Source organism: Labrus bergylta, chromosome 7 (genome assembly GCF_963930695.1).
Source record: "Labrus bergylta chromosome 7, fLabBer1.1, whole genome shotgun sequence".
NCBI classification, from domain to species: Eukaryota; Metazoa; Chordata; class Actinopteri; order Labriformes; family Labridae; genus Labrus; species Labrus bergylta.
The window spans coordinates 29,687,946-29,709,561 of NC_089201.1; the positions used below are offsets into that span (position 1 = coordinate 29,687,946).

Consider the following 21,616-nt stretch of genomic DNA (forward strand, 5'->3'; position numbering starts at 1 on the left):
GTGTTTGTGGCGGATCACGGTTGGACATCTTGTCTTTCTATTTGCCCCGGTCTGCTGTGGTCCAACACATAATGTCTTCAAAGTTATGGTTGCCTAATCGACATCTGTAGTACTACACACCTATTTAAAGAGCATCTAACCAAAGAGACAAGCGCCATCTGGTGGCTGTTTAAAGAAAACGTTTTCACTTGCAGAATATTTTTTCCCTCTGATGCCTGTAAGAGTTGTTGCGGGTGGAGTCTTGATTTGCTTGTAGAAACTTGACTTGCAGAGATGCCTCACTGTTGTTCAAGCTGAGTCAGTGAGAGGCTGCGACAACCATGGCTGCACGGTTTGTGTTTTTATTATTGATCTGATAATGATGTCAACCCTGGAGACAAGTTCAGTTGATATTGATAGAGAATAGAGCAGATTATTTTAAAACAATTACCTTTTTATTCCTATTTTATTTTTATTGAAAATGTGTCAAATGTGTGGTTCACAGGTTCTGTGGAATTGTTTTCTTCCTTACATTGTTCCCCACTGGACTAAATGCAGCAAGGTACAGTAGCTAATAAGATCTTTTGTCTTGACTTATTGTGTTTTGTCAGTTTCTGCATCTCTCCTGTCTGACTGTGTATCACAGACCAGCTGTAAACCAGGAGCTTTCCACTCTTTTTAACGAGCTGTGGACGCTGGATGTGAACAGAATGACACCTGCTGTTGACTACACAATCTCTACTCAGGTATGGACGCTATAGCCACATTCAGGCAACACTTAACCTCTGTCACTACAACGATTATGTTCTGTGTTTGAACCTTACAGGGTCGAGCAGGTTTTGTAAACCAGGGAAACCATGTTGTTCAGGATCACGCCTCACTGCCTCTGTTCTCCAGCGTTAATGAAACCAAACTGAACAACATAAACACTTTCTCCAGTAAGTGTTTTTTTTTTTTTGCTTCTTCTCCACTAAAATATGAAGGCTCATTTACTGTCTTCTCCTTTTAAAAATGTGATTTATGCTTCTGCAGGGTTCACAAAACTTCTGGACAACTATGAGCACTCCACTGGCACGGCTGAACGTGTTACAGCTGAGGAGCGGACGGAGATTAATCTATTCCTGGATGCCGTCTTAGAGACAGAAGTCATGAAGGTACATCTGACATGTTACAGCCTGCACCTTACAAAAGACTTCAGCAGTTAACTTACTAGTTTCTATGCACCACTCTTCATGTCTTCTACCTGGTTTATGCCAGTATTTTCAATATCAGAATCATTTAAATATAAAAAAGTACATTACTGGTTGTTTAGCTTCCCTCCCTAGTTGTTTCCTGTTTATAATTCTCCAACATTTTGTGGGTTTAAGACCGCGGCTGAACTCTAAAAGGGACTTTTGTCTGTTCTTGCCTCACTGCTCGATGAACACGTTACCTCACAATTATATAATGGGGGGCAAAAAAGGGAAAACATCTGTGTGCAGCTGAGGAATGCTGTGTTGGCTTCTGTGGTTTCCCCCAAGGAGGATGTGTTGAGAAATGTGGACTGGGAGTATTTGTTGTGTTTGGAAGAAAGACATGATTTAGTCAGTTAGACGGACCATTTAAATACCAAAGTTTTAGCCCTCAAAAAAACAAATGTGAAGGTATCATACTATACAAAATACAATAAAAGTCCATCCTCTTTATCTTCTGTCTGCTCCACTTTTCATAAAATCTGGTAACCCTTTGTTCTGCCCTCTGAGTCAGCCTTCTCACTGTAAACAATACAGCATGGTGCAGGAAAGTCAGAGCAACCCAAGCCCTCCCAGAGAGGGGGCGGGGTCAGACGGCTAAAGGCCCTGACACACCAAAGAGATGGGCGGTCAGTGAGAGGGATCTCTCTGATTGGCTCTTAGGAGGTTTCAATTTACTCCAGCTTTCAACACTGGTTCGGGAAAGCCCCTTGAGCATGCCGCTGTAGTATCCATGCTTTCACCCATTAGTGTGGTTTCTCCTGATTTGTCGCCTCTGCCTCTTCTTTTCTTTTTCCATTAAAAGACCAAGGGCAGACAACGGCAACACCATTTTCTACTTTTTATTTATTTATTTGTTTGTTTGTTTATCTAACAGTGACATTGGTACTGTAACATATAACCATGCACAAGTTCCAGATGCACTGCTCTTCTGCAGCAGCAGCAGAATGTGGCTAAGCAGCAGGCTGTGCAGTTCGATTTGTGAAAAAGTCGTAATACTGGCATGTTGAAATAGGCAGCGTAATTAAGATCATAGAAAATATTTACATAGAGCAGTTCAGGCTGGCACTGTCATGATACCTGTGACATTTGGAGCAAACTGAGCATTGTGTAGTACTTATTCCTTGCAGTAGGAGGTGCTATCCTTCCAGTTACTGCCATCAGGCAGACGCTACAAAGTTCTTCTGGCCCAGAAAAACATCTACAAAAAGTCTTTCATTCCCTCTGCAATAACTATTCTGAACAAAATCAAATAGACTCCCCCACCCTTTAGAAGCTGTTGTTTTTAAGTCCTCTTTTAATGTACTACACTTTCTGTTTTTAATGTAAGTTGTGTTTATTGTTCGAGCCTTGTCAAAGGAGAATTTCTGTCTCTGGTTAAAGTTGACGATTGCTATGTCAGTGTGTTCGGAGGCCAACCCTGATCATACCTGTGTAATTTGAGGCAGATCAGACAAAGTATATGAGAGTTACAGCCACTTCCTGTTTGATTTATTTACAGATAAATACTTTCATTTTTTGCGTCATTATTAGATTCACATGGTATAATTGGTGTGAAGTCACAGACGTGTTCTAATAAGTTAAAAATAATAATATTTATACTAATATTTATATGTGTGGTTGATTTATTCTATTTTGAGAGAGAGTCTGGTTTGTAGCAATGTGCATATTTCTAGCTGTATGTCCTCCACAGCGGGCTCATAGGTACCTGGTGAGCAAAGGAAAGTCCAGCTCCATCCTGAGGTTGTTTAAGAGTCAGCTGCACCTGATCTGGTTCCAGCTCTACCGCAGACAGAGAAACGCAGAGTGAGACACCCAAACATCCTCATATGTTCTATTTGTTGAGTTGTTTTTATACATATAAGTGAGTATAGTCAACCACAATTTTATGTAAAATGTTTATCAAAGGTGTTATGAAGTCATATTTTGTGTCTTTTATTTTCTTTCATTAAAACATTCACCAGCCTGGACTCCAGTGGATTCGAGCATGTCTTTGTCGGAGAGACAAAATCTGGAACAGAAATTGTTGGTTTTCACAACTGGGTCCAGTTCTACCTGCAAGAAAAAAACAGCAACTTGGACTACAAGGGATACAAGGCCAGGGATCATGACTTAGTATGTACAACAATCGAGGATGAATGTCTTTCTATAAGAAGTTAAACCGTTTATTTTATTCTCCATGGGTTGTGTCTCCAATTATTCTTCTAAATCAACATTTGATGTAATTCTGTCTGCAGCCCGATCAAGACGACCACGTCCTGAACCTCCAGTTCAGCTGGCACGGTTTGGTGAAGCCCGTTGGCAGCGCCTTTATCGGGACTAGCCCTGAGTTCGAAATGGCCCTCTTCACCGTCGTCTTCCTCATGAACACAGAGAGGAGCACCACCGTGCTGGTCAACATCGACCAGTGTCAGATTGAGCTTGTGGTCATCAGACATGGACGCTCCCTTGGGACGGCATACCCCAAACTGCACAGCAGCAACAGCCGGCATATTAGACAGGACTCACACTGAAGGGCAGAACCCTGTGATGCAAAGTTATGCTCCCATATATCAATATATCCATGACTCTGTAGATGTTTGGTTTAAAATGCACTAAGGGGGTTTTAAGTAATTATTATTATGCTTTTTGTAACATAACAAAGAGTAAGGTCTTTTACCTGCTTTTCGTAAAGTGCCTCGAGATAACACTTGTTATGAGTTGACGCTATACAAATAAAAATTGATTGATTGATTGATTGTTTTCTTTCCACTTAACTTTGAAGGTAAACATCTCCTATCACTAATAATATTTTAGCCATAACAACATTTATCCTCGTAAAAACTGTATTTTCAAGAGTAAGAATTGTAATCAAACACACGCACACACATGTATATATATTTTATTTACTACTCCCCATGGATCTCCTCTCCTGATCCAGAGCCATCTCGAGGCTTTCTCTGCTTCTTTCAAGAACATCACCGAGGAAGCAGAGAAAGCCTCGAGATGGCTCTGGATCAGGAGAGGAGATCCATGGGGAGTAGTAAATGCCACCTGAACGCCTGGGCGAGGGTGTGTGATGTGTTCAGGAGCATCCACGAGATGTATTCCATCAAAAAAAAAAGTATATATATATATAATAACCTTCCACAGCGACATTTCATTGAAGGACAAATGTGACACGTTTGCCATTCACTGAATTGGGCTTTATCTACAACATCATTCTTCTTATTCATAATGAGCATTCAGTATATCTGTGCATTAGTTCTTCCTAGGAAAACCTTTTCAGATGTCTATTATATATATATTTTTATGGATATGCAAAATTACATTATGTAAATATGTAATACTTTATTCATTTGGATATCTGAAACAACAATCGAGGAAGAAGATGGTGGAAGAATGTTATTTTGGAGATCTGATATGCTCCCTCTGACGGGGAGGAATTGCACTTTAGCTTTTTGTAAACATACACTATAAACAATAAGCATAGACTGTAAAATATTAATAAGATTAGAAGTGGAACTCCACACGAACATTGCGTGTGGGTCTGCCAGCACGGACGTTTTATAGTGGAACACACGAGTGGAACGCGTGTTGTGGCGACTTCCGGCGCCGATAAACAACATTAATGTTATGACCAGAGTTTCATATTTTACTGTTGAACAGTAGAAATAAAGATGGAGGCATTTGGAGGGGAGTTTTGTGACATGACTCCGCAGGAGCTGGCGGCTCCTGTCAACACTGTAGCGGTGAGTTTAGAGTTTAAAGTGAAAAATGAGGAAAAGTTTTCACACCACGAGTGCAGAGAAACTAGCATAGTGGCTAACAGCAGAGCCAAACATTACACACAGTGTGGAGGAATAAACAACACACTGCGTACGTTGTTTCACTTGTATACTTGAATGTAGTGATTGGCAGTAAAGTCTCACATTTATATTTGACTACAGTGTGAAAGGTGATGAAATCATGTTTTTGTTCTCTTGACAGGAGAAGTGGAAACTGTTGCCAGCCTTCCTGAAGGTAACCTTTCAAATGCATTACACAGAAATGTCTCCTCTAAAGTCTATAAATCCTCCATCTTGTTAAATGATGTTGTTATAAATGATGAAACAGGAAACAATGACCTTCTTCAATCTAAAAGCTTTAACAAAGGGCTTTATGTCAACGATTCAGTGAATCAGCTGTCGATCAATTTTAATTTTGATATACTCTTAAAAAAGAGATCCACATTATATGATGCCAAAATCATAACTGAGTACTTTACGGCATCTGTGTATCTGTTTATGTAGGATATCACAAACACATTAAACAAATCACCAAAACAGACTTTTTCCACCTCAGAAGCATCGCCCGCCTCCGCCCGTCCCTCTCATTCTCAGCTGCTGAGACCCTCACCCACACATTCATCACCTCCAGACTAAACTACTGCAACAGTCTCCTCTATGAGTTCACCATCCAAAACACTCAAGAAACTTCAATACATTCAGAACTCCGCTGCTCGACTTCTCACACACTCCCGCACCCGAGACCACATGGCCCCCCCGTTCTTCATGACCTCCACTGGCTCCCCGTCCCCCAGCGTATCCACTTCAAACTCCTCATCCTCACCTACAAAGCCCTCCACAATCTGTCTCCCCCCTACCTGTCTGAGCTTCCCCCCCTCCCCCCCGTAGGATCAACCTTCGGTCCTGGGGGGACAGGGCCTTCTCCACCCTCTAGAACTCTCTCTCTAAAATCATCAGAGACTCCCCCCACACTCACTTCCTGCAAGAAATCCCTAAAAACTCACCTTTTCATCAAACTGACTCTCATCCTCTTCCCTCAACACGACTTCTATGTTGTATTGTTCTCTTAGCTTTTGCTTTGTTTTTTGTTGTTTCCTGTCAAAGCGTCTTTGAGGATCTAGAAAAGCGCGATATAAATCTAACTTATTATAATTATAATTATTCAACTGAATACATTTGGGTTGTTTTCAAAGCAAGACTATTAAAGACATCATCTTGAATCTATATTTTTCACCAGTGAAGGTTATTTTAAGGACCAGCCAACAAACTGAATAATTGAGGAAACAATTGAAAAACCGAAAATAATAATTTGCCGCTGGCCGTACTTAAGATCCTGATCATTGATAAGCAGCCTTGCCTCATAAACCCTTTAACTATAAAGAGAAAGACTCTTAAGTACCGTAACATTGTTTGCAGTCATCTCTTATATCTAGACTTTTTTTTAACCTAGTCTAAGCAGAAGCAGTTATTTCCCACCTCTTCAGACAAACATTGCAGTTTCCATGTCATTTTTTAGACCTGTTCCCTCTGTTTTCCAGGTGAAAGGATTGGTGAAGCAACACATCGACTCGTTCAACTATTTTATCAACGTGGAGGTAAAAACACAATCCGAGCGATCGTTATGATGCTTTATCTGTTTCGGCTGCATCTTAACTTCAAGACTAATGTGTTGTGTTATCCAGATTAAGAAGATAATGAAAGCAAATGAGAAGATCACAAGTGATGCAGATCCAATGTGGTACCTCAAGTAAGTCACAGACTGTGTCCTTACTGAAGTGTAATCTGACAGCTGACGCCCCATAATACATGTCGGAGCTATTTCATTGTTGTTAGAATTAGTTTTGGTATTTAGTTTACTAATATTTGGGTGTTGTTGTTTATTTAATTATTCTACATGTTTTCTTTATTTAAAATAGATTTTGGGTAATATTTTCTTTTGTTATTTGTTTAGTAAATTTAGTTTTGCATTAGTATTTTTGTTAGGTATTTGGGTAACACTGTGGGCACCAGAGGTTATTTAGGTAAGAGGCAGGTGGAGGACCAGCATGCACCTGGGTCGGCCTATGAGAGGCAGCAGGAGCCACGATTTTCTTTGTTCTTTTGTTTACTTTCTTCAAATAAACCACCAAAAAAACGCAGATCTCCTGCACGGACATTGGACTTCTTTTTCCTGCGTACATCACATCCCCCATGGTGCATCAGTGGTCATTTGATTATGTTTGATATTAGTTTATTTAGATTGTTTTTGAACAAATAGCCACTACAATGCATGTTAATATTATATATGTAAATATTGTCATGTTGTCCTTTCAGATACCTCAATATCTATGTAGGCATGCCTGATGTTGAAGAAAGCTTCAATGTAACCAGACCAGTGTCTCCTCATGAGGTGAGCTTACTTTGTGGTGTAACATCTGAACATATGAACCATGGTTGTCTATGAAAAGTTACTAACAGTAATCTGTTTTTCCTATTGGGGAGAAATAATTCAGTGTTTTTTTTTATTTGGCAGAGGAAGTCAGCTGTTGGAAAACTCTGATTATTGTCAAACATTAGAGAAAATATTGGCAATGTGGGAGTCTTCCACCAAAAGAACGACGTAATCAAAAAAAACAAAAAAACATTGGCAGCAGTTATTATCTGTAAATGTTTTTATTAAACGTTGGTGTGGGAATCAGCCCTGATTTTCACTGTCTGTGCATCTCTAGTTTTAGAGACTTTCAACATGATACAATTAGTAATATAGTTTGACATTAGGTGGATTGAATTACTAATGAATTATTTTCATTGAACACTCCTGAATGGATCATTTAATGTATAAGTTGAAGCCCTGATGGGTTTTAAATGGTAATAATTTTGGTGAAATATCACAATAACAAAAAATTAGAACATCTTTTTCAAGACTTTTAATTTAATTTGTTTGTTTTCTGGGGTGCCAGCCAGGCTGTCCCTGGCACAAGTCGTTTCGTTTGTTATTTAAAGTCACCACACTTATTGTCAAAAAAAAACAACACAAAGGATTTAAAAGTATTAAACTAAACCACCTTATAAATAAACAATAAGAATGAAACAGAAACTGCCACACAAGTTCCCTTCAATAAATCATTCTTGTATTAGGTAACATAAAACAAATAAACCCAACAACACAAAAATATATTACCAGCAACTCTGATCAAAGCAAAATATACAAAACAAAATAACCTCCTGTCTTCTTTTTCTCAGTGTCGTCTCAGAGACATGACGTACTCGGCGCCCATCACAGTGGACATAGAGTACACTCGTGGCAGTCAGAGAATCATCCGCAATGCTTTGCCCATCGGAAGGTATCGAAGTTAACATCCTGCCTGTTTTGAAGACTAAACTTCGCAATTTATTAACCTGGATTGAACATAAACAAAATGCTGCTCTTCTCAGCTTTTTTTAGATTCTTCAAAAAAAAAAAAGTCAGAAACATATAAGAAATGTATGCAAGTCTTAATTTGTCTTTCCACAGAATGCCAATCATGCTGCGGAGCTCCAACTGTGTTCTCACAGGAAAGACACCTATGGAGTTTGCAAAACTTAATGAATGTCCTCTGGATCCAGGTATTCACAAGATTACATTTTTTTTTTTTTTAAACTTCATATTTATCAACATTTTCCATCCCTAACTTTCCTGTTCTCTAATTTTCTTCACAGGCGGTTATTTTATTGTGAAAGGTCAAGAGAAAGTCATTCTGATCCAAGAGCAGCTGTCCAAGAATCGAATCATTGTGGAGCAGGACAGGAAGGGTGCAGTCGGAGCCTCAGTTACCAGGTTACATTTCAGCTTCTCCCATCTGGACTTTCATATAAAAGACCAAAATCTTTAAAGCCTAACGATACCCGAACAGCTTTGTCCCAGCAGCCATCAGTGAGGTCACCACTTGTAAAAAATACAGCACCGATACTTCTGGAGCAAATTCTGTCTTATTTGTTGACTGTTTATGGATGTTTTTAATCTTTTTTTATTTTTTCTGATGGCAAATTTTAAATTGATTTTGATTGATTCATGGTTTATTATGTCCTTTGGTTTCTATTCACTCTGTTTTTTACTGATGGCTTATTTTCTTCTTGTTTTACTGGGGGTTACCCTTTTTTAGTCTTGAGCACTGTTGTCACATTAGATCATGTCTTGTCCCGTGTTGTTTATTAGTGTAAAGGAGGCCCACTCCCTCTCTGCAGAACAAATCTACAAATAAAGTCACATAGCAGTGCAGTGTCAGACCTTACACAGACATGTTTTAGTGTCTGGTGTTTAATCTACAGGTACGTCAAAACAAAACAATGAAGAGGAATTTGTATGAGAAACCGTGCTCATGAAACAAACACGATACAACCCATACAAAAATCATTCTGTAGTATCCATGGAAGATAATCGATTTATATATGATGAGTTAATCTTGTTCCACAGCACAGAGTTTGTCTGCTTGTTTTCATTAGTTCTCAATTCTCATGTTTGGGGAAACTGTCTTTGTCTAACCTTCAGTTTCTTTTTTCTTCTTCCAGCTCCACTCATGAAAAGAAAAGCAGAACCAATATGATTGTCAAACAAGGAAGATTCTACTTGAGGCACAACACGCTGTCAGAGGACGCCCCTATTGCCATCATATTCAAGGTACAGCGCAATTATACTCTGAGGCCAGTAGAGGGCGCTAGAAGACTGTTGATTAAATGTGGATAAAGCAGTTTTTCATGAAGTTGCTCTAGAAGCATAAACAGAAGCTTCCGTTTGTTTCCAAAGTAACTTTTTTTGTAATTGTGTAACCTTTTATGTGGTCTGTTCTGAAGAGTTCATTTTGGCAGCCAATGATTACATCTCAGTCTTAATCTCTAGGCCAACCTCTCCCAAACTTAAGACTGCCGCGGGCCGCTTTGAAATACAAAATTACTCCGGGGCCCGTTATACATTTATCTTTATGACTATAGCTATATCTTTCAGTTAGGGTAAATTATTGGACCTTACAACATGATATTATGGAGAGATAGACACAAAAGTTTCCTAAACATTATGTCCATGAATAGTCATGACACGCCTTACTAATCACTTAAAGGGTTGACTCATGGTAAATCATCATTATTGTGATATTTATTTTATTTTAAAAATTGGTGGAGGGCTTTTCACGGCCCACCTGCAGTACCCACACGGCCCACCAGGGGGCCACGGCCCACACTTTGGGAAGCACTGCACTAGATGATAATTAGTTTGAGTCATATTTGAGTGATTTTGTCTAGTTTAAGTTGACAACTAAAAACATTTTAGTCCAGTTTGAGTCAATAAAAAGTCCTTAAACTTGATTTATTACTTTATTCAAAACATCGCTCTTCTAAAATAATCTAATTAGCCTAATTTATGGATCAAGAATTTGGATCAAGATGACAGACTGGTTTTTTTAAAACTCATAAACACAAAAAACCTTCAACACGTACATTCTTTTTAGATTTTTCTGGGCTTTTTGTGCCTTTAATTGAGAGATAGGACAGTGGATAGAGTCAGAAATCAGGTAGTGAGAGAGAGTGGGGAATGACATGAGGGAAAAGGGCCACAGGCTGGATTTGAACCTGGGCCGCCCCAGGGCCCCCATTCAAAGCTGATTAAAACCACCTCCTCCAGCATTTTAAAGGGTTTTCATATTTTTTACATTTTCACACCCCTCCTTGCAGATGTGAGTGGTGTTGGTCGTCGAGTAGTTTCAGTGTTTCTTTATCAGATTTGATTTTGTCTCCTTCCGCTCTTAATTAAAAAAAAAAAATGTCAGTCGGCCAGCTGGCATTATTAACTCCCCTCCCCTCTGAGGACGAATCTCTCCAAACATGTCAGCTTGTGAGCGTTGAGTGTTGGGAGCTCGAGTCAGTATCCACAGCACAGAGTTTGTCTGCTCGCGATGTTTGCTGTGCACTTGTGTATCCTGGATGACTTATCCCCTGTGTTTGACACAGCTGTAGAAAAAAACGTCCGAGTGGGAAACACAATTCAGTTCCCTCAGCTCCACATTTCCATAAGCAAATGTCAGACAACTTTAGGACACCCAGTTCACCACCCCGTTGCTCCCTGTAAACACACCTCTCCACCCAATGCCTCAAGTTTCAAGTTGTAAAATATTGTTTCATCATTGCACAAACAAGATCTGTATGGGCTTCATGAATCTTTATTTTGCACAGTTTGAACTCTTATCTTCAATCACATCACACACTCTTTGCTTGTTGTTCACAAAGGGTATGGGCGTAGAGAGTGACCAGGAGATTGTGCAGATGATCGGCACAGAGGAGCATGTAATGTCCAGCTTTGCCCCGAGCCTGGAGGAGTGTCAGAAGGCTCAGATCTTCACACAGACTCAGGTACCTCCGTGGTTCATGTGTGAAAATGACTGAAAAAGTTTGCAGATTTGTACAGATTGAGGCGCTCTACATCAGCCTTTAAATTCTCTATAAATGTTGCATTTAACCTGTTCAGATGTCCTCACAGAGCTTTGATCCGCCCACTCTATCACTTTTAAGTTGCATGGTGTTTTTGTTCTGAAACACAAACATGCGTCTGCCTGTTGACTCTGACTGAGGTTTTCGTCTTCTTTTTTTTTGTCTCTCTGTCATCAGATGACTTAAGTTTTTGTCTCACCAGCCTGTTAAGTAATGCTTTTCATGTGTTATTCAGGAGGCCCCGCCCATTTTCTTTGGCATCTACAGATGAATGCAATCGGCCAATTTGTTTTTCATAAAGATTATGTTGTTAGAGCACTGCTGATGCATTGATGAGGCCACATTTGCTCCCTAGCAACCGGTCGCCACAGCTCTCATGTTTCTCTGTCTGCCGGCCTCCACGATGTCTTTTCATGGTATTCATTGGGTCATTGTATTGTGTACAATGAGGTCTAAATCTATATAATTAAAGGCAGATAATCCTTTAGAAACATTGTTATCAGATTATGATAAGTAATCTGCATTAACCAAATTTAACTGTCATCTTTATTTCTATTGATATATAAACTCATTGGATTTAAAGACACAAGATTTGATCAAATAAAATGTTTTTCATATCTCTGAATTGGACAGTTTATGTTTGTCTTCACAGTTGCCATTAAAAGGATGATGTTCATAAAAAAATGTTATGCATCATGTTGGACAGGGTGGGTGGTCTTCAGCCTCATTAACCTTTGACCTCTCCTATAGTTGGCTAGAGGGCTCCGGATGAAAACTGCCTCAGGTTTATGTGTGTGTGAAATTAAACTACTGAACCTCATCACCTTTTAAATATCAAACAACAAGGTTGTCGGTTGTATCCAGAGCTGTCAGTATCAGAAGTCTGACGAGAAGACTCTGAACATCTGTCTCTGTTGTAGATTGTCTGCTCTTATAATGGTGTGTTATAAATGAGGTTAACATACTTGACTTATCTCCTCATTGTCTCATACTTTTCAATATCCTCATAAAAGTTCAGACATTATCAGATATCAGATGTTTCAACTTTCTTTGTTTCTAATTTCCCTCAACTGCTAACTGTGTCTTATTTGAGACTACATTTTGGATCTGGTAAAGTATTCTTAATGATGCAGACGATGCATCAAGTCAATCAGGCTGTGGTTCTGTCTCAACTTTTTTTTATCCATTTTGTAATCTTTGTGAAGTTCTTACTGCCAAAGGTTTTAATCAGGTGTTACATGTTGCTTTTTTACATTTGAAGAAAACACAAGACACTTCTGTATTCCTGACCTTTTCTTCTGCTGCTCTGTGTTTCAGGCTCTGAGGTACCTGGGGAATAAAGTGCGCAGGCAGCGCATGTGGGGAGGCCCCAAGAAGACCAAGATGGAGGAGGCCAGAGAGCTTTTGGCGTCTTTGATCCTCACACACGTGCCTGTATGTTAGCAGAGTCCCTCTGCACCTTTAAGAAAAAGCTAAAGACCCAGCTCTTTCATGAATACCTACTAACTTAATGATGATGGTCTCCATGTTATTGATGATGATGATGGTAATGACGATGGTTTTTGTTTGATAACGACGACTTATAAGATGCTTTCTATACTGATTAGAGCTCTCAAGAACTGCCCTCAATGTTGTGCTTTGCCTCTGGTCACTTCCTGTCAGCACCTGTGTGTCCAATCAGACTCAAAGCTGATCGTTTGCTCTTACTGACATTGTTCCCTTTTTTCTAGATCCTTGCTTGTGTTGTTCTTACTCTCTGATGTACGTCGCTTTGGATAAAAGCGTCTGCTAAGTGAATTGTAGAGCAGAATGACAGGAATCATGGGTAATATTTGCTACACAGCACAAGGTCACGGTCTTTACGTTTTCGCATTTCTTTATGTAGGTGAAAGAGTTTAATTTTCGAGCAAAGTGCATTTACCTGGCTGTGATGGTACGGAGGGTGATCCTGGCTCAAGGGGACAACAAGGTGGACGACAGAGATTATTATGGCAACAAACGTCTTGAGTTGGCCGGACAGGTAAGCTCTCTGCTCCCTACACCTTGTTCACATTACTGATGGAAAAACATCATCGTTATTCCTACTGTGCCAAACACATGTGGGTCTATAGGTTATTGTTCATTTGTTAGCTGATCAACAGGAGTTTGTAAATACCTGTAAATTCAGCTCCTGCATTAAAATTAAAATTACAAAACTCTGTCAGCTAAAAGGGGTTCAGTGCATTGTCTTTACTCTGAAACAAAAACATGTTTTTAATAACACGTGTTTAGAAAAGTACAAACAAGGCTCGCAAGCTTTCATTGCCAACTGATCACAGTGCTGAGCCAAAGGACTGTGGCTGCTCCACTCTTGATCTCTCACCTGCATCTTTGTTCCTGCCTCCCTCTTTTAATAAGACTCTCATTATTTTCCCCCAGCTTTGTTTTTTTTTTCCCTGTTTTGTTTTCACCCCAGCCCCCCCCCCCCCCCCCCCTGTATTTCAGCCTGGCTTTGTCAGGAGAGAGATATGAGAGGTGGCACCAAAATCCAGAGGCTGTGAAAGCATGGGGGATTTTTCAGCACTGTGACAATACAACTGCTGCCTTGACTGGAGCGATTGAGCTAATCCTCAGGCCCAGCTCTGATAATGTAATTACTGCTGTCTTAAGGCCTTTAATTTCCCCCCTCCAACCTGCTCTGTATAAGGAGCAGGAGACAGGAGGAGGGGGGGGGGGGGGCACAGAGCCTTCTTTCAAAAGGGGGCTTACACACTAACAACGCCAGCAATCTCCTCACTCTCCAATTATGGTTCCCTGACATTCAACTAATTGGCCTGGCTGCGCAGCGGAAGCTTAATTTCTTTATTAATTTCAAGCAGCGCCGCCTGTTTGTTTTGATGTATGCTAATGCACAAGGTGGGTGAGGGGTGAGGGGTGGGGTGTTGTGGGAAGAGGGTGCCTCCTGTATGCCTGGTGCAAGAGGACAGGGACCCGGGATGGAGGCCAGGTCAGGCTTTATCAGCGAGCAACCACACCCTGTTATTAAACCTGACTTTTCAACACAGCTTAGCGCAGACTAAAGACAGTCGGGTGTCGGGACACCTGAGACTTATACACAGGGATTAAAGTTCAAGAACAGAGTAGGCTTCTTATTCCACCGTCCTATTTAGTATCAAAACAAGGTCCCCATTTGTCATGATCTAATCTAAAAATGCTCCTAAAAGCTTCATTGGAATTTCAGAATAGCTACATTTAGCTACCTTCAACTACTTTAGTGTCTTGTCATACTTTCACTTCTTCAGAGTCTGAACACCTGCTGTGACTGTTAATGTATATAGGCATACAATGCGCTTGACTGTACCGTAGGTCACATTTGTTAAAAAGAAGAAAGGTCATATCTGTCAGCCTAGATCTTGAGCTTTCAAGAAAGCCGTGTCAGGTTTTTTTTCCTTGGACAGAAAACACCTATTCAAATGGATCATTTGCTACTTGTTTTATACGTTGAGAATTTTCAGTCAAAAGTCTTTTTTTTTGCTTTAATCCCTGTATACACTGTACTCCTTAGTCATGCAACCTCCTGTTTTCTACAAGTAAGTCATATAAATCCAAAGATGTCCTTCTTTCTGTCCCTTCCAGCTCCTGTCTCTGCTGTTTGAAGATCTGTTTAAAAAGTTCAACTCTGAACTGAAGAAAATCGCTGACCAGATCATCCCAAAGCAGAGAGCGGCTCAGTTTGATGTCGTGAAGCACATGCGGCAGGATCAGATCACCAACGGCATGGTCAACGCCATATCCACGGTAAGTGAGCAAAAGCCTCTTTCACACATGAACTGAAAACCTGGAAAACAGTCGACTAATTTCCCAGTACTGGAAAACACCTGCAAAATGAGCGAAAAAGTAAAATGTCCTACAGGGTTAAACATTTTCACCGCCACACGTTATTAAAAGTATTTGTTACATTAATCCACATCGCAGATTGAATGGAAGTCTATAGATCATGTTATGGCTCCGCCTCCCCCTCGTGTCAAAAGTGGATATTTATTTACAATTTAGTTGAGAGGATGGAGCAAAAAGATCCTTCACAAAAAGAGAAAAAGAAACATGAGTGGCAACGACTATCAGGTAGACTTGAGTTTTCTCCTCAGTTTGAGGTCAGCACAACAACAGTAGATAGTTAACGTTATTGATGACGTGCTAGCTTGCTCTGATCCTCTCTCTCTAGTCGGTCTTTCTTGCTAATCTAGCTGCTGTCTCACTTCCAGGACTGTGTTCTGCTATGACTTTGTGCCCAACAAAAGCGAGAGTGAAATAAAACTATTTCAAAACGTTTGATAAATGCCGATTGGCTATGTTTAAAAACTGCAGATTAGAAAAGATAACCGCGTCACATGTGAAAAAATGTGTTCATGTGCACAATGAATGACGTTTGAGTCAAACACGGGCCGAAAACTGGCTAACGGTCCTTTTACTTTGCTAGCACTGTCTCTTCAAATGCAATACTGCGTTAAGGGTAAAAAATGGACCATACCTTTGTAGCTCACAGTGGGTGTGAGTTACCTTAGTAAAGACACTTAATATTGGTGTGGCACGATCACGGACTGTCATACCAGCTCCATCATCCCTGAAAATGATCTCTGGAAAAGAGTGGGAACCCTGCTTGTGTAGGGGTGACTTAAAACCGCCTTCTGTCTCTGGTCAAAACAAATACAGACCATTCAGAACCTGAATCTAAACTTTAAAGGAGGACATAAAGGTGGCTGCGTTGTTATCTGATGATATAGTGAGGACATTTTATGATTTCATTCAGTAGATATCTTACATATTGCTCTTTTAAAAACCTAAGGATCAGTTTTAAAGTCAGTTTTTTCTTTCATTTATTTATAAATGAAAATCCATTGGAGAGCCAGTTAAAGAATCATTTTCTTTCCATAGGGGAACTGGTCCCTGAAGAGATTCAAGATGGACCGTCAGGGTGTCACCCAGGTCCTCTCTCGTCTCTCCTACATCTCGGCTCTCGGCATGATGACCAGGATCTCCTCCCAGTTTGAGAAGACCAGGAAGGTCAGCGGTCCGCGCTCCCTTCAGCCGTCACAGTGGGGCATGCTGTGTCCGTCTGACACTCCTGAGGGAGAGGTGAGTGAGCAAGTTTTTACTAACAACATCAGAGTAGTTGCCCTTTTTTTTTTTTTACATCTCCATCTATCTTGTGCTGTTCTACAAAATAACTGACTCAACAGTTAGTCAAGTCGTCTATCATGCTAAATTGCAGGTGTGTGTTTTTGTTGTTTTCAGTTTACTAATTGTGTAAATGTTACCGCCCAAATATTAACAATAAGAGAATGTGATAAGTGCATTTATTTAAAGATAGATAGATGCGATTTAGATGCGATTTTTCTATATTTAAGTGTGAAAAATCATATAGAAAGCCTTTAAAAACTTGTTCACTCATGACATTTAGGCAAATGATTTTGTTTGTGCGATATATTTAAAAGGTTTATTTTACATCGAGAAAAGGACACCGCTCTTACAGAAAGATATTAAGGTATAGTTAGACTGAAGTTTGAGTTTGTTGTCTTTTCTTAGAAGTCATTAAACTTCACAGTTGAAAACTGAATACGTTTTTTTTTTACCCCTTTGAATGATTATTAAACAGGACAACAGGGAGGTGGGATTGTCACGGTCAAATGAACCACATGTCCTGGTCGTTTGAACATGTCAGTAGTTTAGATGTTACTGTTGATTTCTTGGGTTTCTCTTTCATGTGTTCACATCTGTTAAGTGTATTTTCTGATTGGTTTCTGTTTGAAGGCCTGTGGTCTGGTAAAGAACTTGGCTCTGATGACCCACATCACCACCGACATGGAGGACGGTCCGATCATCAAGCTGGCCTTCAACCTCGGGGTAGAAGACGTCAACCTACTGTGTGGAGAGGAGCTCTCGTACCCCAGCGTCTTCCTCGTTTTCCTCAATGGTGAAAGCTCCCGTCAGCAGTAGAGTCACATAAATAAACACGGAGCGTTACCACTGTGTACTGTCACTTTAGATCACATGAAAAGAAAGTCTAATCCTCCCTGTTTTAAAAGCATTGCTTATGAACATGAAGGGGAATTATTCTGTTAAGTTTACAGAAGGCAATTTAGTATTTTGAAGGGAGACTGATAAGTTGTTAATTTCATGGCAGCAGTAGGTATTTTCTTCAGTCAGAACTCAGCCCTTTAATTACTGTATATGTTTGTCTTGCCACTGATAACTGTCAAATTATATTAGCTGCCATACCGTTTAATTAGTTGGTAGCAGCAGGTGTCAAAGCCCTTCAGAGTGTGTTCACTGCACGTGTGCCCTCACACAGAGGCAGAGCACAGTGTCTCCTCTGTTCTCCGCTCGTTGGTCTGTCAGACTCGATATGAACAAACCCCCTGCAGGCGGTATGAGCTCTGCTGTTACCAGCTGACGCGGTTCAGAGTACATGACTGTAAACGCATCTAAACTCGAGTAGAGTTGGCTCCTTGGTCCTGGAGATAAGTAGACAAACAAACAAAAAAATTATCTGGAAAGTTTTTTATAATTGTTCGCTTGTTTTCATGTAAGAAATACAGCATTTACTCCGATTCGTTCACTCTTGAATATCTCTGGTAACAGAACAGTATGAACTCTTGAAACACTCATTAATAGATCACTGGAAAACAGTGACAACAATCTTCTTTTTACCCTCGATAAGAAACCCAATGTTTTCCAAAAATGTCCTTCAAATTAGATAAATCGTTCAAAAGACAGTTAGCCACTCGCGGGTTGCAGACTTTGTTTTCTTTTTTTTTTACATTGTTAGGTTATCGCTGAGGTGTTTCTGTATTAAGTTAAAGATAAACTTTAAATTTTTATGTTACAACAGCTCAAAAACAGTAGTATAATTAGTAAAAAATAGCAAAAAGTTAAAAAACAAACATATTTACATTAATTAAATAAAGCAAGAAATTACAATAGAGAAAATAAAATAATGCTAGGCAAATACTATAAACACTTTCTCTTGTGGAAAGACAGAAGACAGTTCTAAAACAAACACACACAGTGTGTAGAATTACTGATTGTGATTGTGAACACTATTAGAGTCAGGTGGTAGTACTGTTGAACAGCCTGACTGCAGATGGTATGAACGACCTGCAGTAGCACTCTGTCTTGCTTAAATCTACTTTTGTATATTTTCTCCATCTTTTATCTCCATCTGTCCGTATTATTTGAACAGGTAACATTCTCGGTGTGATTCGGGATCATCATAAGCTAGTCGGCACTTTCAGACTGATGCGCAGGGCGGGTTTCATCAACGAGTTTGTGTCCATCTCGACCAACTTGACCGACCGCTGCGTCTACATCTCTTCTGATGGAGGACGTCTCTGCAGGTTGGGAAGCTTTAACGTCAAGATGCACGTCAAAGGACACAGTCATTAGAAAACAGTAGAACAGTCATTTACAAACTGCTCTTTTTTATGATACATAACCAAGTTCACATTAAAGGCCACTCTTTTGACTATTAGTTTGGTCTTTGCTGTGGTTCTCCTCCAGGCCGTACATCATTGTGAAGAAAGGACAGCCGATGGTGAAGAACAAACACATTGAAGATCTGTCACAGGGCTACAGGTGAGAGTCTTTATGTTTATGTTTCTTTCCATACAGTTTTTTTTTAAAATTCTAAATCCCATTTTTATTTTCCTTCAGAACCTTTGAGGACTTTCTGCATGAGGGCCTGGTGGAGTACCTGGATGTTAACGAGGAGAATGATTGTCAGATCGCTCTTTATGAACACGTGATTTGCAAGTGAGTGACCTGTGACTCACCTGAGGTTTTATAGAATTTCCTTTTATTTTGTTATGTCATTCAACACTCTGGTTCCACTGCCTCTTCTACAAGTATTTTGATTTTCTGCAGAGACACAACACACTTGGAGATCGAGCCCTTCACACTGTTAGGAGTGTGTGCTGGCCTCATTCCCTACCCCCACCACAACCAGTCCCCCAGGAACACATACCAGTGCGCTATGGGCAAGCAGGCAATGGGTAAGAATCAGCAGAGCCGATGGCTTCAGTCAGCAGACGGGTCATTGAACTGTGGAGATTTCAAAGCCTTTCTCAAACTTCCTCCACACAGCTGCAGTGTAAACGTCTGTGCATGCAAACAGACAGTAATCTAATCTTCCTTCATCACTCTTTTTTAAGCCTTTTTAAATCTGCTGGTTCAGAGTTTTACAGTTTTATTTGCATAAGTTGAAATCATACAAAAGCACATTAGAATAACAAACACTGTAGATACAAGCAGCCTGCTGGCTAGTCTCCCCCCCCAAAAAAACCCTGCTCCTGTTCTACTTCTTGTCAGAATACATTTGTATGTGTGATTGAGTGTTTTTCTTATGTGTGTGTCAGCGCATGGACATCAAACATGGGGTGCTTGCGTAGGTTCTCCATTGTGCTGTGTGTGTGTGGAGGCCCTTTCCCTGCCAGTCACCCAGAGTGTCATTAGCAATTCATTGTGTCTGCTCTGGCTGTGCTCAGGGGGGTCAGTGTGCTCAGCTGCAAAAAGACCACAGAGTGTGCACCCGCAACTCCTTGGTAACCAAAACTTCCCCAAACAGGCCCTGCTAACATTTGTAAGAGCCCCCACCCCACCACTTTACCTCCGTCCGTCCTTTCCTCCCCTCCCCCCCCCCCTCCACTATTACAAAAACACAGACTGGAACTATATTTGGCCCAATATCCTCTGCCTTGTCTGTTTTGTGTGGCCAGCTCTATACATGTGCAAATCTGGTTGTGTGGCTCGGGCCTATTATCACACACTCTGTGCTTGTGAAGTTATAGCATCTGACAAATGTCAAGGTTTCCAGGGTGGCTTTATGCCATAACTTGTCCTGCCCTGAGGTCCAGCCCTAACCCACCCAGCCTGCATGGAGATAAAAGAACTATAATCCGCTACTACCTGATCTAAAGACACTTGTATGATTGAATATGATACATACAAATACACAGTAACGACATATGTACATAGCCACAAATTTGCACAGCTCTGGACAACCCCCTATATTGTTATTGCACATTTACCACTGTCATCAGTGTTTCTGCAAACTTACATCTCTTACCTCCAGTCAAGTACTTTTACATTCAGTTGACAAGCCTGAATAAATGTTGTATTTAATTAAAAAAAAATTTAAACCAGTAAGAATGTTAAGGTAACTTCTTAATGTATAAATCTCTTCTTATCCTTATTTTTTATATTCTAAGTCCTTATTTATGTATCTATTCTTATATTGTTTTATTTGTTATGATAACCTGCTGCTGTAACACCACAGTTTCCCAGTTTGGGATCAATAAAGTAATTCTATTCTATTCTAAGTTCCATATGAAAGAATAAGTTATCTTAAACACTGCACAAACTACTTGTCTCTTCTCTGCAGGTACTATTGGCTACAACCAGAGGAATCGTATCGACACTCTGATGTACCTGCTGGCTTATCCTCAGAAGCCCATGGTCAAAACGAAAACTATCGAGATGATTGATTTTGAGAAGCTTCCCGCCGGTCAAAATGCCACCGTGGCCGTGATGAGCTACAGCGGCTACGACATTGAGGATGCTTTAGTCCTCAATAAAGCCTCTCTCGACAGAGGTAAGAGCACATTACCAGTCACTCTGGAGTTTAGCACATAGAGTAAAAACGTTCAATTTGATTTTCATTCAAAGTATGTAGAAGATATTTAAAAGGCCTTATTTGTATGTTTCCTTGTAGGATTTGGCCGCTGCCTAGTTTATAAAAATGCGAAGTGCACGCTGAGACGTTACACCAACCAAACCTTTGACAAGGTAATGGGGCCCATGTTGGACGCTGCTACACGAAAGCCCATCTGGAGGCACAGCATTCTGGATGCTGATGGCATCTGCTCCCCTGGTGAGTACCAACAACACTGGATTTACTTTATTTTTGTTATTGCGTCACGTAGAAATAGGAAGAAGAGAAAAAAAAAACAGGCTCACAACTGTTAAGAAAAGAAACCAGAAACCAAAGTAGCAACATAGATTGCAACAAACAGTATCGGTCAACAAAACAAACACCCAGAGGGCAACTGGTCTGAGAAAGCTTTGTCAGCACTTCAGGACTGTTTCGGTGTTAAGCCCGGCTCACTCTGCAGGATCATCGGGCCGATTTGAGCTCCGATTCTTCCCGACAATCTCAGGGTCTCTCCCGAC

The 21,616-nt window shown here is 40.3% G+C and overlaps 2 protein-coding genes across 2 annotated transcripts in view; both read left to right on the forward strand.

Moving 5' to 3' along the window:
* The first annotated feature begins 229 nt into the window (after positions 1-229).
* endouc (endonuclease, polyU-specific C) lies at positions 230-3,945 on the forward strand. Its single transcript, XM_020657573.3, has 8 exons — positions 230-331; positions 485-541; positions 626-725; positions 806-917; positions 1,012-1,133; positions 2,905-3,017; positions 3,176-3,326; positions 3,449-3,945. Exons 1-8 carry the CDS (start codon positions 321-323, stop codon positions 3,722-3,724), a joined length of 942 nt encoding a protein of 313 aa, XP_020513229.2. The 5' UTR covers positions 230-320; the 3' UTR covers positions 3,725-3,945.
* An 832-nt stretch (positions 3,946-4,777) lies between these two features.
* polr3b (polymerase (RNA) III (DNA directed) polypeptide B) overlaps positions 4,778-21,616 on the forward strand; it is a 28,827-nt gene continuing 11,988 nt past the window's right edge. The window contains exons 1-21 of the mRNA XM_020657577.3: positions 4,778-4,942; positions 5,181-5,213; positions 6,517-6,573; positions 6,661-6,725; positions 7,292-7,367; positions 8,201-8,301; positions 8,472-8,563; positions 8,657-8,774; positions 9,506-9,614; positions 11,213-11,335; positions 12,731-12,847; positions 13,299-13,433; positions 15,029-15,190; positions 16,325-16,525; positions 17,201-17,363; positions 18,633-18,786; positions 18,950-19,024; positions 19,103-19,201; positions 19,313-19,440; positions 20,829-21,038; positions 21,159-21,317. Coding sequence (XP_020513233.1) covers positions 4,871-4,942; positions 5,181-5,213; positions 6,517-6,573; positions 6,661-6,725; positions 7,292-7,367; positions 8,201-8,301; positions 8,472-8,563; positions 8,657-8,774; positions 9,506-9,614; positions 11,213-11,335; positions 12,731-12,847; positions 13,299-13,433; positions 15,029-15,190; positions 16,325-16,525; positions 17,201-17,363; positions 18,633-18,786; positions 18,950-19,024; positions 19,103-19,201; positions 19,313-19,440; positions 20,829-21,038; positions 21,159-21,317 — 2,449 coding nt within the window. The 5' untranslated portion in view covers positions 4,778-4,870. The remainder of the gene's footprint in view (positions 4,943-5,180; positions 5,214-6,516; positions 6,574-6,660; positions 6,726-7,291; positions 7,368-8,200; positions 8,302-8,471; positions 8,564-8,656; positions 8,775-9,505; positions 9,615-11,212; positions 11,336-12,730; positions 12,848-13,298; positions 13,434-15,028; positions 15,191-16,324; positions 16,526-17,200; positions 17,364-18,632; positions 18,787-18,949; positions 19,025-19,102; positions 19,202-19,312; positions 19,441-20,828; positions 21,039-21,158; positions 21,318-21,616) is intronic.

Coding starts and splice junctions, on each gene's coding strand:
- endouc (XM_020657573.3), top strand. Junction 542..625: donor ACTGGACTAAATGCAGCAAG/GTACAGTAGCTA, acceptor TGTGTATCACAG/ACCAGCTGTAAACCAGGAGC. Junction 726..805: donor ACTACACAATCTCTACTCAG/GTATGGACGCTA, acceptor TGAACCTTACAG/GGTCGAGCAGGTTTTGTAAA.